This window comes from Buteo buteo, chromosome 3 (assembly GCF_964188355.1).
Source record: "Buteo buteo chromosome 3, bButBut1.hap1.1, whole genome shotgun sequence".
Lineage (NCBI taxonomy): Eukaryota > Metazoa > Chordata > Aves > Accipitriformes > Accipitridae > Buteo > Buteo buteo.
Genome location: NC_134173.1, coordinates 50775161 through 50793481, shown reverse-complemented (window position 1 = coordinate 50793481; position 18321 = coordinate 50775161). Strand labels below are relative to the sequence as shown.

At 40.7% G+C, this 18321-nt stretch overlaps 1 protein-coding gene across 2 annotated transcripts in view; it reads left to right on the top strand.

The window, feature by feature from the left end:
* The first annotated feature begins 1734 nt into the window (after positions 1–1734).
* Positions 1735–18321, top strand: part of NBN (nibrin) — a 30304-nt gene continuing 13717 nt past the window's right edge. The window contains exons 1-8 of one of the 2 annotated variants that reach the window (XM_075023568.1): positions 1735–2015; positions 3677–3810; positions 6663–6808; positions 8211–8370; positions 8776–8879; positions 13453–13570; positions 13859–14049; positions 17182–17282. In XM_075023568.1, the coding sequence (XP_074879669.1) occupies positions 1985–2015; positions 3677–3810; positions 6663–6808; positions 8211–8370; positions 8776–8879; positions 13453–13570; positions 13859–14049; positions 17182–17282 (985 nt within the window). In that variant the 5' untranslated portion in view covers positions 1735–1984. Of the gene's footprint in view, positions 2016–3676; positions 3811–6662; positions 6809–8210; positions 8371–8775; positions 8880–13452; positions 13571–13858; positions 14050–17181; positions 17283–18321 lie in introns of those variants that run through there. The other variant, XM_075023569.1, reaches the window with a different exon arrangement.

Sequence of the window (18321 nt, the reverse complement as noted above, 5' to 3'; positions counted from 1 at the left end):
TGAAATGCCTCTTTCTGCCCTGATAGTCTCTGAGTTTCAGACTGTGCTGAATCATTTATTTATGAACTGAAAAAAGGAACAAGTAGAAAATCAACAAATATTAGAGGACAGTTGAGTCAATCAGGATCAGAGAGACAGCAAGAACTCAAGTCTAGAAGGTAAATGAATGGAAAAGCATGATACCAGAAAATAAAATAAAAATGGATAAATGCAGGGAAATTGAAAGTATAAACATTAAAAATGGGGTTTACAGGACACATACAGTTTCTTACAATGATGATTTGTCATATGAGGTTGTGATCACGAAAGTCAAGCCAACAGCATAAATAAGACATAGAATAATGACAACAATACAGAGAATATTTAACTACAGTTATATAAAACTGAGAAATAGTCTCATTTGGGATACGCTCTATATTTCTGGTCACCCTAGCTAAAAACTGACTGAAATTGCAAAATTATGAGGGCCTAAAAAAACAAGGAAAGAAGATGAAGAAAACTAGCAAGAAAAGAGATTAAGGAGACTGGGATCATTTATCTTAGGAGAAGCGTAGGAGGGAAACTATAAAAAAGTATCGAAGTGAACATTTAAGGACAAAGGATGCTTAAAGTCTTAACACATGGAGATTAAACAGATTATGATTCTACGGAAACAACATTTCTGATTGACAGCTCATATTCACATTTCTCTATGTTTTAAATTAATCTTTTCCTGTTAGAAAAAAGTTATCCCGAGTTCCCCCACTCCATTTCAACTCTACGGGTTTTCTGATGCTACAACTTCTTGACTACCTGTGGACATACCTCCAAAAGCTTTTGCTGTTTTGCAAAGATAAAGGGCAAACAATTATCGATATTCATTACCTGAGAAGCAAGCCGATTACCCAATAGGAAGAGATATGCTCTCCAACTGCTGGCCGATATGATTATGGACATCAGGAATTTGACACCCCGCTCCTTGTGAGCTGCATAGCACAAGGAGAAATGGGTATTTTGAGCCGTACCTCTAATGCGTGCGACTGGAGTCACGCAGGTATGGCTTCTCCATACCTGTCCTCTGCTGTTCCTTTCCAGAAAGTTCAGTGTAACAGAGTAGCAAGGCTTTGGTAACCGGCCTTTAAACTCCCAGGCATTTTTTCTTTTACTAATTCTAGTAAGTTTATTTCTTCTTTTCATCCCAAAGTTGCTGTCTGTTAAGAGATGAATCTGTGTAGTATTTCCTGTTCCGCACACAATGCATTTTGTTAGGGATATTAGCGCACTATTAAGGGTAGGACAGAGGGACACAACTGCCGGGCTGGGGGTGCTCCTCAGGCCTTGCCGGCCTTGCCCAGCCTCGCCTGGGGCCGCCGCCTGCACCCTGCCCCGGGGCCCTCAGCTCAGCCCGGGGCTGTCAGTTCCGGCCTAAGCTGTCACGGGGCAGGGGGGAACCGGCAGCTCCCGGGGACTGAAACGGCGCCCTGGGCCGCCAACTGGGGAATGGGGGAAGCCCCAAATGGGGCTGGGGAGAGACGAGACACACAGACACAGACAGACACACAGACACAGACACACAGACAGACAGACACACAGACACAGACACACAGACACACACACACACAGACACACACACACAGACACACACACACACAGCCGGGCCTGCGGACGCCGCCCCTCCAGCTGCGCATGCGTGCCAGCTCTCGGCTGCCCTGGCTCCGGCTCCTGCTCCCGCCCCCGGTAGCCGGCGCTCGGCTTTCCCTTCCCTTCCCTTCCCGTCCCGTCCCTTCTCTTCCCCGCCCCTCCCACCGCGCCGCCGCAGCCGTGGTACGGGTCTCGCAGGGACGTGGCGGTCCCGGCGGCCGCAGCAGCAGCAGCGAGCGGGTTTTTTTTTCCTCTCTTCTCTTCCCTTGCCTTCCCTTCCCGGCCTTGCCCCGGCTCGCCCGGGCAGAGCCGGCCCCTCCCTCCCTCCGCCCCCCCGCCCAGGCGCCCCTCGCCGCTCTGCAGGATGTGGAAGCTGGTGCCCGCCGCAGGAAGAGGTGAGGGAGCGCCCGGGCACCGCGGCCCGCCCGCCCTTCCCCGCCTCAGCCCGCGTCTGCGCCGCAGGTCCCCGGGGGGGGGGGCCGGGGCCGGCGCCCGACCTTGGGCTCGCGTCCCGCGGCGGCCCGGGAGGCCGGAACCTGCCGGCCCGGCCGTTCCCTTCGGTTGCCGAGGTGTACCGGCGGCGGGAGCCGGCGTTTCGGCTTCCACTGGGGTCGTCAGTCGGGCTTGCTTGTCCGCGCTTCTCGGGCAAAGCTGCGTTGGTCCGGTGTGGGCCAGCGGTGGGTGACACAAGTCCTCGTCGCTCTGGGCATCGTCCGCGGCTGAGCCTCCGTTTCCTCCCTTGAGCACTGCAGACCGCAGCCCCTGTTAAGTTCAATAGGGCTTTTCGCTTTGCCAGCCCACGTGGGATGTCTTCGGGTGCTGCTGCAGCCAGCGAGGCAGGTCACGGAGTGCTGCCTTAAAATACCCGAGGCAGAAGTCAACCTCGGGAGTCTCTCCTTTCAGAAAAGATGTCTAAATGCTGTGTTGGTGTTTCAGGGACCAAGTGTTGAACTTAAGGCATCACGTTGTTTCTTGGATGCAGAGTTTTGAAACTGAGTTACCGCTGTACCTTTCTTCACCAGTTTCCTTATCCATAGGAGCTTTGATACATTGATAACTCTCATAATAGGTGTCATATAACATACAAATTTCTTCTTGACTTAAATGTTTTCTCTTCTGTGTAACAAGCAGTCCTATCACAACTGCATCTGCTCTTTATTTCCTAATTCATTGGGAGTGAATTTTGGATGTTTGGTTTGTCTCCTAATGGTACCTAATCCTATTGAAATGAAGTGAGTTATCTCTTACTGCCTGGAAAACTCTTGAGCAAGAGCCAAAACACAGGTATTGTTGTTGTATTCAGGATGATTGTTTCTGTGCAGTTCATATTTGGAAAGTTATTTGCCCAGGGTTGATAACTAGAATTTGATCTGTAGTTATTAATTCATTTTCATCAATAAACATTTCTGGTTCTGTTGACCAGTAGGTAACAGACACCTTTTGGTTGTAGTCAAGCCATTCACTGAAAAGCCAACATGTGGTCTAGATGACAGATACCAAGAATGAGCTAAAGCATAGGTCAGAGACTGAACTTATTATCAGTTTGATTTACATTGCACATCTCCTTACATTCATTAGGAGGACATTTTCCCCTGAACCTCTTAATAAATTATGTAAATAAATTATGTACCCTCAAAAAATTATGTACCCTTAAAACTTGTGTTTTGGAAAAGCTATCTTACATCATGGTCTTTTTTTTTTTTTTTTTTTTTTCCTTCCCTTCTCTGTGTAACAGTCTTCAACAAGTAACACAAGAGATAAGTGAAGTAGCAGAGTATTAGTAAAAATATATTGTCATTGAAAAAAGTGTGCTGACACTTTTGTAACTGCTTTGTTTATCATAAAATGTATCCTTTTATAATGGACAAAGCGAGGGAGAGGGTAAGAAAGAGATTTTGTCTATAAACTAAATGCATGATTCTAGTCAGCCTAATAAATGATGTGTGACAAAGCTGAGTTTCAGATATACTACAAACTTCTTAATGTTTCCTAAGTGCTTTGGGTATTTTGGAGGTTTTTGTAAACTGATATTTTTCTGTCTCTTCTTTGTTTTCAGGAGAGCCATATCGGCTTTTAAGTGGTACAGAATATGTTGTTGGACGCAAAAACTGTGCAATTTTAATTCAAGATGATCAGTCCATCAGTCGAAGTCATGCAGTTCTGACAGTAAATCGTCCTGAAACAACCCCTGTAAGTAGCCAGCATTTTACTGCATTATCAATATGCTATGTGGATAATTCAGTCTGCCATGACCATACATACTCTCATTTTGCTCCCACTGGTGTTTTTTGCTTGGAGTAGAACCACTGATCACCTGTCTTTTCTTAATCCTGACTTTTTTTTTTTTTTCCTTTCTCAGGGTTGCTTGCCTGTGTTGAGAAATTTAGTGGCATAATTCTACTGGTCTAAGCTCACTTTTATCCCAGAGTGAAGATTTGCTAGGAATTTGTATTAAAATAATCATAGCAGGAAAATTATGCAGTTAAATTTCATTACATAGACAAGTTTTAGGTCTTGTTTCTGCAAAGTGCTTGTTATCTTACTGCAGGCTTAGTTTGTGTTTCACTTCACATCGTTCATTCTGTATTTGCTTAGGGGACTGAAAATAAAAATGTCCCAAGGAGAATTAGCAAGCAGCAATTTACTATCATGTGGGCCCTCTCTGGAAGGAAATGGGAGGCCTGGTTACCCAGGACATGGAGAAGGCTGAGGTACTTGACCACATCTTTTGCCTCAGTCTTCACCAACAAGTGCTCCAGCCACACCACCTGAGACACAGAAGGCAAAGGCAGGGAATGGGAGAATGAAGAACTGCACGCTGTAGGAGAAGATGAGGTCTGAGAGGAACCTGAAGGTGCACAGGTCCATGGGACCTGATGAGATGCATCTGTGGGTCCTAAGGGAACTGGTGGGTGAAGTGGCTAAGCCACTATCCGTCATGTTTGAGAAGTCGTGGCAGTCCAGGGAAGTTCCCACTGACTGGAAAAGGGAAACATAACCCCCATTTTTAAAAAGGGAAAAAAAGAAGACCTGGGGAACTACAGGCCAGTCAGTCTCACCTCTGTTTCTGGCAAGATCATGGAGTGGATCCTCCTGGAAACTATGGTGAGGCACATGGAAAATAAGGAGGTGATTGGTGACAGCCAACATGGCTTCAATAAGGGCAAGTCATGCCTGACAAATTTGGTGGCCTTCTATGGCACAGTTACAGCGTTGGTGGATAAGGGAAGAGCAACGGACATCATCTATCTGGACTTGTGCAAAGCATATGATGGTGTACTGCATGACATCCTTGTCTCTAAATTGGAGAGACATGGGCTTGACAGATGGACCACTTGGTGGATAAGGAATTGGCTGGATGGTCGCACTCAAAGACTTGTGGTCAATGGCTCAATGTCCAAGTGGAGAGCAGTGATGAGCGGCGTTCCTCAGGGGTTGGTGTTGGGACTGGCGCTGTTTAACATCTTTGTCAGCAACATGGGCAGTGGGATTGAGTGCATCCTCAGCAAGTTTGCCAACGACACCAAGCTGTGTGGTGCAGTCGGCATGCTGGAGGGAAGGGATGCCATCCAGAGGGACCTTGGGAGGTGGGCCCGTGGAAACATCATGAAGTTCATCAAGGCCAAGTGCAAGGTCCTGCACATGGGTCAGGGCAATCCCAAGCACAAATACAGGCTGGGTGATGAGTTGATTGAGAGCAGCCCTGCGGAGAAGGAATTTGGGGGTACTGGTGGATGAAAAGCTGGACATGAGCTGGCAAAATGTGCGCCTGCGGCCCAGAAAGCTGACCATGTCCTGGGCTGCAGCAAGAGGGAGGTGATTCTGCCCCTCTGCTCTGCTCTCATGAGACCTCGCCTGGAGTACTGTATTCAGCTGTGGGGCCCCCAACGTAAGAAGGACATGGACCTGTAGGTGCGGGTCCAGAGGAGGGCCACGAAGATGATCAGGGGGCTGGAGCATCTCTCCTATGAAGACAGGCTGAGAGAGCTGGGGTTGTTCAGCATGGAGAAGGCTCTGGGGAGACCTTACAGCAGCCTTTCAGTACCTAAAGGGGGCCTACAAGAAAGCCAGAGAGGGACTTTTTACAAGGGAGTGTAGTGATAGGACAAGGGGTAATGGCTTTAAACTGAAAGAGCGTAGATTTAGATTAGAAGTTAGGAAGCAGTTCTTCACTGTGAGGGTGGTGAGGCACTGGAACAGATTGCCCAGAGAGGTTGTGGCTGGCCCATCCCTGGAAGTGTTCAAGGCCAGGTTGGATGGGGCTTTGAGCAACCTGGTCTCGTGGAAGGTGTCCCTGCCCATGGCAGGGGGATTGGAACTAGATGATCTTTAAGGGCCCTTGCAACCCAAACCATTCTATGATCACTTACGTGTAGCAATGTTTATGGACATTTTGAAGCCAGTCAGCAGGAATTTCATTAATGTAACCATATATGGAATTTGAAATTAAATACATAAAATTTATTTGTCCTTTTAATCCTGCAAATAATGTATAACTATGTAGCAAAAGTTTCATAAAAACAGGCTGACAGTGTTCTTATTGGCTGGTGATCCATTTGGGAAGTATGACAGTATCTAATCCCTTCTCAAGACATAACTGCTGTCACTATGCCCTGCAGCTTGTGGAAGATTAGCAGTGCCTGTGGAAGGAAGTGAGGGAAAGTGACTTGGGCACGTATGCAAGGGCTGAATAGTAGGTGAAAGCAGCAATAATAACTCTCAGAGCCTTGGTAAATCACACTAGCAGAGGCTTTGGGCCAGTGAATGATTGCCTACACAGCCTCCAAAAAGAGTGAGTGTAAGCAGCACAAAAGTTCTGAAGCTAAAAATATGTATGTTTACTCTCATTCCTTCACAGTGAAAACCAGAAGATGGATAATTGCACATAGCCAGCCTCATTGTCCAAGGTCTTTATTTACTATGGTATTTTGTGGGCTTTTTCTTACTTATCTACTGCTTTGATCCATAATGGTAGTAACCCATTTCTGATAAAACTATCTCATTATGATAAACTATAATGGCTTTTTTATGTTTATTTTCAGAGCCAATCTCTCTCAGTCCCTACATTAACAGTAACAGATACATCTAAGTATGGTACCTTTGTCAATGGGTCGAAACTCAATGGCTCTTCAGTGTCTTTGCAGTCTGGTGACAGAATCAACTTTGGAGTCTTTGAGAGCAAGTTTAGGTAAGTGCTTTGTTTATAAAATATCAGGTAGAAAATTGCAGGTTTTGAAAAGAGTGGTTTTGCACATCATACAACTTGACAAGCGATACAGCAATGATGAGTTTTTAGAAAGCAAAGGAGATGAGTAATATTTTGCCTGTGTTCCATACCTGCTTCTGCAATAGTTTTCCATTACATATTTTTATAATGTAATTTATTTTGACACTTAAGAAATTAAAATTGTTCATAGTAAAGCATTGGCATTTTGGAAGATGTATCATGTACAGTGAGTGTTTTCAGGCTATCTTAGGCAAAGAACAAAATCCTAAAACATAAATGGCTCTAAAGAAGGGAGGAAAGTTTAGGGTACGGAGAGAGCTTGTCTGAGCCCTTGTTAGCTGTTGATAATGCAATGAGAAAAGAACTGAGATAGCTGGAGGATGCCTTGTGCAGCACTAGCTATTGAATGCTTGTTGCTGTGACGTATGCCTGCATTGTCTTTAGTGAACCCAATTTGCTAATTTTTGAAATTTAACATGGTAGTCAGTGCTATCTGTTTGAATATGTGAAGCACTGCTTCAAGTAAAGTGGCAGGTAGATAGAACAAATACTAATGACCATTAAAATCAATATTAAAGCAACCAGAAGTTGGCTTTGTTCCTTAAAATTTGACTGTTTTGTCACTGCTGCTGGTATTATATGATTAAAAAAAAAGGGCATTCTCCTCCGCTTATTGTAATAATTTTTGGTATTTTGTATCAACATACCTGAAATGTGGTAAAGAAATCATGCTGTGAGACCAGATACATTTTGACTGTTGTACCAGAAAGATTATTTAAATTTCTTCCTGCTTTGTAGACTAAACCAAATCAAATCATGGAATTTTACATGCTGTAATTCCATATAGAAGACCTACAAATATAAATAGGCTTATGGTCAAGGGTAATGGCAATGTTAGGAAAAAAAGTTACTTGAACTTGCTTCTACAACACTTATATTTTTTTAAATACTAATCTCTTTTTGTGGACTTTTCTGTTGAGCATACTTTTGCCTTTGGAAGCACATGTTCAATTTCTTCTGATATTCCCTCACCTTACAGTATTCTTGAAGCACTAATTCTATGTGATGTCTGTGAAAGACCCAAAAGTTGTTAGAAATATTTCAGACATCAGGTCAAAATGTTGTCAATGTTTCTGAGTAAAAATCAGTATTTAATTTCTTCAGGAAATTTTAAAGCACAGTCTTTGATCTAGATAAGAGTTATGGGGTGGTTTGGTTTTGGGTTTTTTTCGTCATCTCCCCCCCCCCCCCCCCCCCCCGCCCCAATTTCCCTGAGATACAAACATGATAGTTAGTCAGCTCTGTTCATCATAATGATTGGCTGAAATAACTAAAGCAGTTCTCTTCTACTTATTCTTTTCAGAGTAGAGTATGAACCTTTGGTTGTCTGTTCCTCATGTTTAGATGTTGCTCAGAAAACTGCTTTAAATCAAGCCATCCAGCAGCTTGGAGGTCTTGTAGTCAATGAATGGACAAAAGAGTGTACTCATCTTGTAATGGTATCAGTAAAAGTTACTGTTAAGGTATGTTGAGCTTTTGCATATTGATGGCATTGCTTTGCAGTTTTCCCACAAATGCGAATTAAATTCTAGACCTGCTCAAGATTTTCCTGTACAAAGCTATGAAGTCAACTCTTCCAAGTTTAGAAAGAGGTGTATTTGATGGGAAGTTGGAGGGAAAGAAAATGAAAAAGCCAGTTTTGAAGACTGTTACTGATTTTCAGCAGTTGCCTTGTACATTTTCATAACTTTGGTCAAGACAGCAATTAAAAGCAAAACTATCCTGGTTTTCAGTAGCAAAATTCAGTATTGTTCTATTTGTTTGTGTGACGTTTTCCACCTGTAAGATCTTAAAAAGCTTATGTCAGTTGAACCATATTCTAGCTGAACTTCTTCCATACAGTAAATACATATTTTCTGTCTTTTCAGACTATATGTGCTTTGATTTGTGGTCGACCAATTATAAAACCAGAGTTTTTTGTAGAATTAATCAAAGCTATTCAGTCCAGGCAAGAGTTGCCAAATCATGAAAGGTGAGTAACGTTTTCAATGTCACAATTAAATTTATGGCAGTTAGATTATCAAATAACTACACCCTTATCTGATCATACTTGACAGAATATGTGATTTACGTAACCTTATTTGTGGAAGAATGCTTAATATGACACACGTTTTAATATTCAGGCAATTTTCTTGCTCTCATCCCTAGAGTTATAAAATGAGTCCTTTGAATTGTCTATATGCTTAGAGATGTTATTGGCTCTAAATAGGAACTTGTTTTGTTGATATGTTTGAAGCAACATTTACACTGTTTTGGTTCTTAATATGTTTAAATAAAGAAAATTATATTTTTATAAAAGAAATTATACCAAGCTTATTTCATTATGTAGACATGTTTTCCCAGTACGCAGTTTGTTATTGAGTTTACTGTAAACTTTGGTCAAAACAGAGTTAGCCTGACCATTGAATTCCCTGAAATAGCAGGGGGTTTTAATTATCTGTTAGGAGATGAAGTGAGACTAATATGCATTGGTCGTCACTATATGATAATAAAATGCTCACTGTTTTCATGGTTAAATTAACTTGAAAAGGGAATTCTTAGTTTGGAATAAACACATACTGCAGAATGGCCCTTTTGGTTATTTTCTCTGTGTAGAAAAGAGTAAAATAATCCCATTATTGCATGTGAGAATTTCATCTGAGCTTGTATTGCTACTATTTCTACCTTGAAAAGGGAGATTGTGTTTTGTTTGGGTTTTGGTTTTTTGTGGTTTTGGTTTTTGGGTTGGTTGTTGGTTTTTTTTTGTATGAACACATGATTTATGTAGGTGAGAAATTTCCATCATGTATTTTTGAAAGGTAAACTGCATGGGTACTTCTTTTTTATCACTTCTATTCTTTGCATGCTTTGGAAGATACTGTGAAATGAAATACGTAATGAATGAAAATTGTAAGAGTACTTGGCATTTGAAAAATAACATGTTGAACTTTTAATGTCAGTTAACAGGGAGAAAAATTTGTGCAATTACTTTAAATGCATTCAAGACATTATGATATTTCTGGATGTATTGTTTTAACTAGGTGGGTGCTGGACACCAGACATAAGAGTTGGGGGAAAGCAGTGGTGAAGAAGAATAGAAGTCACTGTTGGTTTTACATATGTATGGATATACATACATACATACATACGTGTTAGGGCATAGCAATTTGATTTATTTTCTTTAATGGGTCTGCTGTTAACTATTGGTAGCATAGTTTGAAGAATGGAGGTGGGGGGGAAAGGACAGCTAAGCAAATCTCAGTGGTGCACACATGGTAATGGAAGCAAAGCTGCAGAGGATTCGCAGTAAACTGTGCTTGCTACGTGGTAAAATATATTTCACAGAATGTGACAGTATCTTGTTAGAACAATACAGGTGCCAATCTGGAGCAATTGGTAGCAAATATTCTTTAGTTTCTAGATACTGGATTTTACATTTGTTGGGGTTTATGTAATATGTCAAATCAGTCATCTATGAGTGGTTTAAAGCTCATCTGGTCTTCATTTCTAGAAGAAAGGGGGAATCTTCATGAACTGTAACTTTTCCTTCTACTTCTACATTGTTTTATAAGAATGTGAGGGAACTAAATAAACTATTTAGAGTCCTCTCTGAAATATTGGATGTAAGGTTTTCTGGATTATTTTTATTTTTTAAGTACAAGTAGTAGAAACCGTCAAAAGCTAGCAATTGGTTGTGCAATTTGAAATTTGCTTGGTCTAATGTTATCTAGCTGTAAGTCTGCTGTTACTGTCTGTTACAGTAACAAGCAAACAGTGGCTTGGGCTCTTGAAACTGGGGTGCATGTTGTCCTGTCCTTTAATATAGAAGTGACAGTATAATTGAGCTGTTAAGTGCTCCCTAGAATAGAACCAGATGGATATGTTTCCCTTTCTTAAATATTTTTGCTATCTGTTAAGACCCTCAGAGGAATTGAGCTGACTAAATGTTAGTGACAGTAGTAATACATCCATTATGTAGTTTTCAAAGAGAGAGTTCTGCATCAAACTGAGACAGCTGGTGTAATACACAGATCTATATTTAAAATAGTTACAGTATTTTAAATAGGTGATATTTTTAAGCTGTAGCTTGTGGGAAGATATTGAAAATTTGCTTAGCAGCTGTTTGCATTCCATTTCCCAAAATACTTTTAACTTTCACAGGGAATCTCTACATTGTGCACTGTAGCTAGAGCTGACCTGGGCTGGTACATCCGCAAGACACTAAACAACCTGGGGCAATACTAGTTTGGATATGAAATAAGGAACGTATATGGATGTGGTAATACAGGGTGACACTTAATTAAATCTTGATTACTACTGTAGATCTGAGCCCCCCAAAATCTTAGGGAAATAAAAGCTTAAAATTAAAAAAAAAATTAAAACTTCTTTGTGTTTATACTAAGACTTCACAGAATTGCAAACCTGCAGTTGAGGCTTTTTATGGTGAAGTATATTACCTCTGGTACTCTCTGATAACCTATGCAAGGAAGAACAATAACTGAAAATTTCACTAATTGCTGCATAAATGCAGCATGAAGTACGAAATAACATGTTTTATTACAGCAGTCCAGTGTAAATAGTGCAGGGCTTTAAAAAAGCAGGAAAGTAACTGGGCCTTTAACAGAAACTCATCAAGAATCAAAATCTATTTATTGAAAGATTCAAGACTGTAGAGGGTCTTTTCTGGATAATGGTGTTACTGCAGATCTTATGGGGAGAGTGTACAAGGAGCACTTCAGAATCCTAAGACTGAAAAAGACTTGCCTTTTAAGCTTAGATCAGCATTGGATAAGAGTTTCAAAGGAAAATCAAAGGTTTCTTTGAGGAGGAGATGATCAGTTGAAGTTTCCTGCTGAAATTAAAAAACAGAGGTTTGAAATGTATTTCTAGAGAAACTATAGTCCAGTTCCAAAGTAAAAGAAACTTCTGTTTCTTCCTTTTTACTTATCCCTTGGTCTTTAAAGATGACTTTGTCCCCTGTATTAGGTTAATAACTGTCACTATGGGATTCAGTATCAGAAGTCTTCTGGCCTGATAACTAATATCTGAGTTACCCTATTTCTTACAACTTAGTAGACTTTATCATATCTATTTCAAATTCAATGCAACAGTATTTTTGTAAACAGACTTGTATAGGTTGCTGAAACTTATCAAATACTCATTTTTCCAAACATGGTTTAGTTTTAGGCTGGTTAATTTCCATTGTGTACATAAAGCTTCAGGAATTGATCCCGAAGAACACAAGAGAACAAAGATTATTTAAAATTATCTGTAATTATATAGTACATTTTAGCCTATCATAATTGAATTACATATTTGGATGCAGTAGAAAATTCACATGCTTATTCTTGTGTTCAGCTATAAGTATGTGAATAGTCACAGTGTCTGAAGAATGTTTATATGTTTACAGATAGTGCTTTTTTCAGAAACCTAAATATTTCAGCATTTCATGGAGTATGTTTCTTGCTTAGAATCAGCTCATCTTTGCATAAATTAGAAAAAAAAATTAAAACATATCCATGTATATGTAGATATACATGGATATATGTAATTTATTGTGCTATTAAACCAGACTTTGGGAGTGTGTTTCAGCACTTTTTTTTTTTCCTGCATAGTAGTATGAGAAAAACGTATAATCACCAGTCAGAATAAAGATAAGTAGTTCTATGATCAGCCAGCGTACCTATGTAAACTGCTGTTTGGGTACAGATGTAGTATAGTATGGTTAAAATTGACCTATAGTTTCTCTTCTCTCTAGCATGTGCCTTCACCTTGTTCTGTCAGAACTGCTGTAGTAGTGAATATGTGGCTCAAAGATCTTGTAATTACTATCCTGAAATTATCAGTTAGATACTTGTCTTAACTCTAGAGGCTTTTTATGATGTGGGCATGCCATCATTAACTGGAGCTGAGATCACAGGCTGTGACAAAAATGAGAGCTTCAGGGTAGAATTTCACTTCTGCCTCATCTGTTCCGCAGCTGAACTGGTCACTTTTCTTGTATTGGACAAAACAATTGAGCATCTGCAGGGAGAATCAGTTCAGTTCAGTTCTCTATCCCACCAGCAAGAAAAGTGTACTTATTTTCTGTCATATTAGTGAGTTCTCATCTAGTGTGGTGGTACACAATTTCTTGATTCAATAGAAGAGAAGGAGGGTTGGCTGTCCCCACCTGAAGGCTAGAGGAAGGAAGATGAGTAGTTTTGTGGGGGGGTTTACTATTTGCTAGAGTAAGTGCAGAATGAGATTGCAGTCTCATTTCTCAGTATTGTTAGTGGAGAATGTGGATATGTGTACAGCAGATGCTTAAAGTGGATAGGTTGAATGCATTCCTAATAGTGTTGTCCTCTTAGTTACTGAAGTAGAAAGTGTTGGTCTTACCTTAGATGTCAAGAAATTAGAGGCTCTCTTTCTTCTTAACAACCTCGAAAAACTATTTATATAAATAGTTTTAAAAGCAATGCAGTATTTTAACTTCAGAGCTTTACTCTGAAATGGAAAGGACTATGAGTCAGTACTGGTAGGTAAATCTGAATTTTTTTAACTTTAATTTTCTGTTCTTGCAGCTTTTATCCTCCAGTTGATGAGCCTTCCATTGGCACTGAAAAACTGGATTTATCTGGGCATCATGAAAGGAAAAAAATATTCAGTGGAAAGACTTTTGTATTTCTAACTGCCAAGCAGGTAATCAAGCTTTACATTGCAAAAATGTTGCAGGGGTAGCTAAGCACAGATTCTGTTCTCTGTGAATACACACTCATTCTGGGTTCATCAGGAAAGAAGTATTTCTGTGTATTTATTGTCTTACAGTACTATGGCCTAAGCAAGGTGAAATAGAGGGGGAGAAACAGAACACATCGCATCTGCATTAGTGCATCAGTGATAAGCATTATGCTGATAGTTCATTATGCTGATACTTCTCAACTGACTGTATTTTAAGATTTTTTTTTTTTATTTGCATTCTCTTTTTAGCATAAGAAACTGGGTCCAGCAGTTACTCTTGGAGGAGGGGAAGCAAAGTTGATGACAGAAGGAAGAAAGGAAACATCTTTACTAGTTTCTCCCGAAGTCTGTGTTGTTGACGTGGGGTTGACGAACTCTCAGATCGCAGGATCTGACTCCATGAGAAACTGGACTGATTCCATTCTGACCGTCTTGCAAAGGTACAGCATTGTTCTCTTGTACAGTGGCAGGCTAATTTCAGAATTTCTGCAGAGATTTAGTCACGGTGTTTGCGTACATATTTAAGCAGTGGGATGCTTATAAAGAGTGCATTTTCTTCATTGTTTTAAGTATTTAGCATAGTAACTAGAATTTCTTGAAGCAGGAAAGAAAGGACTTGGCAGTTCTGTGACGATTTGATGAGGTTTTTGTTTTATTGTTTGTTTCGGGTTTGGTGGGGTTTTGGTAGTGGGGAAGGGGCCGCAGGGCTGGCTCCTGTGAGAAGCTGCTAGAAGCTTCCCCAGCTCCAAGTTGGACCCACCTCTGGCCAAGGCCGAGCCCATCAGCGACGGTGGTAGCGCCTCTGGGAGAACAGATTTCAGAAGAGGAACCGGCAGTGAGTAGGGGATTGGAGTGTGAGAGGAACCCCTCTGCAGACACCGAGGTCGGTGAGGAAGGAGGGGAGGAGGAGCGGGGGAGGAGGGGATGCCCCTGCAGCCCTGGTGAGACGGCAGGCTGTGTCCCCCAGCCCGTGGAGGGGAGCGGGGGAGCAGAGGCCCACCTGCAGCCCCAGGAAGAGAGGAGCCCACGCCGGAGCAGGGGGATGCCCCCAAAGATGGCCGGGACTCCATCGGAAAGCCCACACTGGAGCAGCCTGTGCCCGAAGGGCTGTGGCCCACAGAAATGACCCATGCCAGAGAAGTTCGTGAAGGACTGTCTCCCATGGGAGGGACCCCACGCTGGAGCCGGGCAAGAGTGTGAGTCCTCCTCCTGAGGAAGAAGGAGCGGCAGAGACAGCGTCTGATGAACTGACCCCAACCCCCATTCCCTGTCCCCCTGCGCCACCAGAGGGGAGGAGGGAGAGAATTTGGGAGTAAAGTTAAGCCTGGGAAGAAGGGAGGGGTGGGAGGAAGGTGTTTTAAGATTTGGTTTTACTTCTCATTATCCTTGTTTTGATTTAATTAGTAGTAAATTAAATTGATTTTGGTTTTTTCCCAAGTTGAGTCTGTTTTTTGGCCATGACAATAAGTGGCAAGTGATCCCTCCCTGTCCTTGTCTAGACCCGCAAGCTTTTCTTCATATTTTCTCCTCATCCCACCGGGGGCAGTGAGGAGTGAGCAGGTGGCTTTGTGGTGCTTTGTTGCTGGCTGGGCTTAAAGCATGACATTTTTCTTTTTATTTTTCTTTTTTTTTTTTTCTTTTTCTTTTTTGGAGGATCCAATTCTACAAAAATTTATTATAATGAAGCTGCTCTGAAATTACAGACAGCAAGTGATTTTTCTTCCACTGTTTAAAATAAGTTAAAAATTAATATATTCTAAGAATGGAAAATAGATCATCTATGATTTTTCAATAAATATATGTACTTATTTCACGGAAAACAGATGAGATGGCACCTTGAGGTCATGTGGTTCATTGCTGTCTGATTATTTGCATACAATGTTTCTGAAGAGCAGCTTCTGTTTAATGAAAATCAGTTTTTGCTGTGGTGGTAGGTTTTGTTTGAGAGGGCAGACTGTGTATTTTATAGATGTTAGGATTTTCGTGATGCCATTTGATTAAAACAGTGAAAGAAAGCAAAATCCTAGTCTTTAACCTGATATATAAACCTAGTTCTCCTAAATAGAGAAAACTGTATTCAAGTTCTTCTCATGGCTGTAGTAGAGGAGAGGGATGTGTGTGTGCCTAACAGACTTGTAAGAAGTGCTCAAATCTTTCAAGCCACTTTTCCATTCACACACATTTTTGAATCAGAGGTAGAGCACAGTTGGTTAAATGCCCAGAAATCGGGTAGGGAGAGATGCATTGGCCAGATTACTGGGACTAGGCAGTGGCTATGATGTCAAATATAGAAAATCCTGTTGCAGATTTGAAAATCCTGTTTTAAGTTAGTTAATAATTTTCAACTTCAAACAATTTTAATAACACCTAGAGAAGTAGCCAAGGTCATTCTGACCCTTTCTATTCTTCCTGATTGATGATACGTTCCTCTTGGCAGGAAAACGAACCATTGACCTGGCACAGAGCTACTTAGCGGTCAAAGTGAGGAGGGAATACCTCCCCAGATGACCACCGAAGACCACCCGAGATGCCCACGCATGCGGAGAAGGCATTTGATGTGTTGTGGTTATTTAAGCCTGTGCATATGCATTAGATAGTTTGAATATGTACTAGGTAGGAGTAGTTTAATAAATTATATGCAATTGTTACTGTATAAAAGACACACCTGATAAATCTGGTGTGCTTGATTTGTGGAAAGTCCACCGAGCACCTAGACCTGAATAAAAAGTAATATCTCTCCTGTGTGAGATTGGTATATTGCACACAGGGTAACAAATCAGCTTTTAGGGCAACAGCTACATGTCCTGGTTTCAGCTGGGATAGACTTAACTGTCTTCCTAGTAGCTGGTGCAGTGCTATGTTTTGAGTTCAGTGTGTGAAGAATGCTGATAACACCGATGTTTTCAGTTGCTCAGTAGTGTTTAGACTATAGTCAAGGATTTTTCAGCTTCTCATGCCCAGCCAGGGCACCTGACCCAAATTGGCCAACGGTGTATTCCATACCATGTGACGTCCCATCTAGTTTAGGAACTGGGAAGGGGGGGAAGGAGGTTTTTTTTTTGCCGCTCAAGGACTGGCTGGGTGTCGGTCGGCGGGTGGTGAGCAATTGCCCTGCGCATCATTTGTACATTTCAATCCTTTTATTACTACTGCTGTCATTTTATTAGTGTTATCATTATCATTATTAGTTTCTTCTTTTCTGTTCTATTAAACTGTTCTTATCTCAACCCAGGAGTTTTACTTCTTTTCCCGATTTTCTCCCCCATCCCACTGGGTGGGGGGGGAGTGAGTGAGCGGCTGCGTGGTGCTTAGTTGCTGGCTGGGGTTAAACCACGACACTACAGTAGCAGGAAGTGTGGAAGTTCATATGTATAAGACGTGGATATAATGATGGATAATTATGTTGACTTACTGTATTGTGAAAAATTGTAGTGTAGACTGATGTTTCTTGAAAGGAGGAATGGAACATTTTGTACTTTGTCATATCTGTGCCTATTTGCCTATTCATATTTGAATCTGTATTGAGAAACATTTTTTATTTTTTTGTCTTTATTTTATTTGTATATTAACAGCAAGGATCTCAGGGCTATTCCTGAGGCAGAAATTGGATTGGCAGTTATCTTCATGTCTACAGAAAAATACTGCAACCCTCAAAATCAGACAAGTAATAAAGGTAATTGGAACAAGGGTAGTAATAAGTTAACAGCATTAAAGAGGCAGTATTTCTTTTTGTACAGGGGCATCAACTGCTAATGTTCAAGTTCTTTTGTTTTGTTTTTCAAGACCACTAAACAGAATGACACTGTATGAAAAACATATACAAGTCTGCAGAGATAATGGGTTTTTAATGGTCTTGCAATAAACTGCAATGAAAATTATATGACTCTTAGATGTAAATAAAAAAGTAGCAGATCTAAAATTAGCATAAAAAGCAGACACATAGTACATTGATCTTTAAAGGAAAGGTACTTGAAAACAAGCTTCACATTTTAGTGGCCACTGAATTAGTATGGATGTGGTAGTTTGAATTCCATGCTATTCTAAGTTTTATGAAAAGACTAGGGTAATAGGGAGGTAAAAGATGAATGTTAGAAATTGAGAGAATAAGGACAGAATTAATTTGTAAAGACTAGCATTTTGTTTGTTTGTTTCACAAAAAGGAATTTGCTTTAGGAAAATTCAACCACAGCCCACTTAGTTCAAAACCAAACATAATCTTGACGTAAGAAGTAAAAACAATGAGACGTGATTGCCACATTTGCTAAAGTAATAGTTTGGGGGTGGACATTCCAAATCTCGACTTGAAACTTGACTTGTATTTGCTAATACAGGAGTAATAAAAATTTGAGAGACAGAAAGAGGTTTCGTTTGTCTAATTCTCTTTTCATGCTTCTTCCAAAATTGTTAGTCTATATTTTGTTTCTATGAAATTGTCAGAGTTATGTGTATAATTCTAGGTTCTATTCAGTTCTACAAAGTGCTGTATTGGGTAGAAAATCCTACAAATTCTTAAAAAATCAAACAAAAACCCCATAGATTTGTCTTTACAGGAACATTACTTACTCAAAAATGTATTCTGAAGAGAGAAAGATACACATGCAGTACTGGCAGAGCTCTGAAAAATATTTTGGTTGACTGGTATTCTTGTATGAATAACTTGTGTATGATCTGTTATCTATCCAGTTAGTTTAGAAAACAATACAAAATAAATT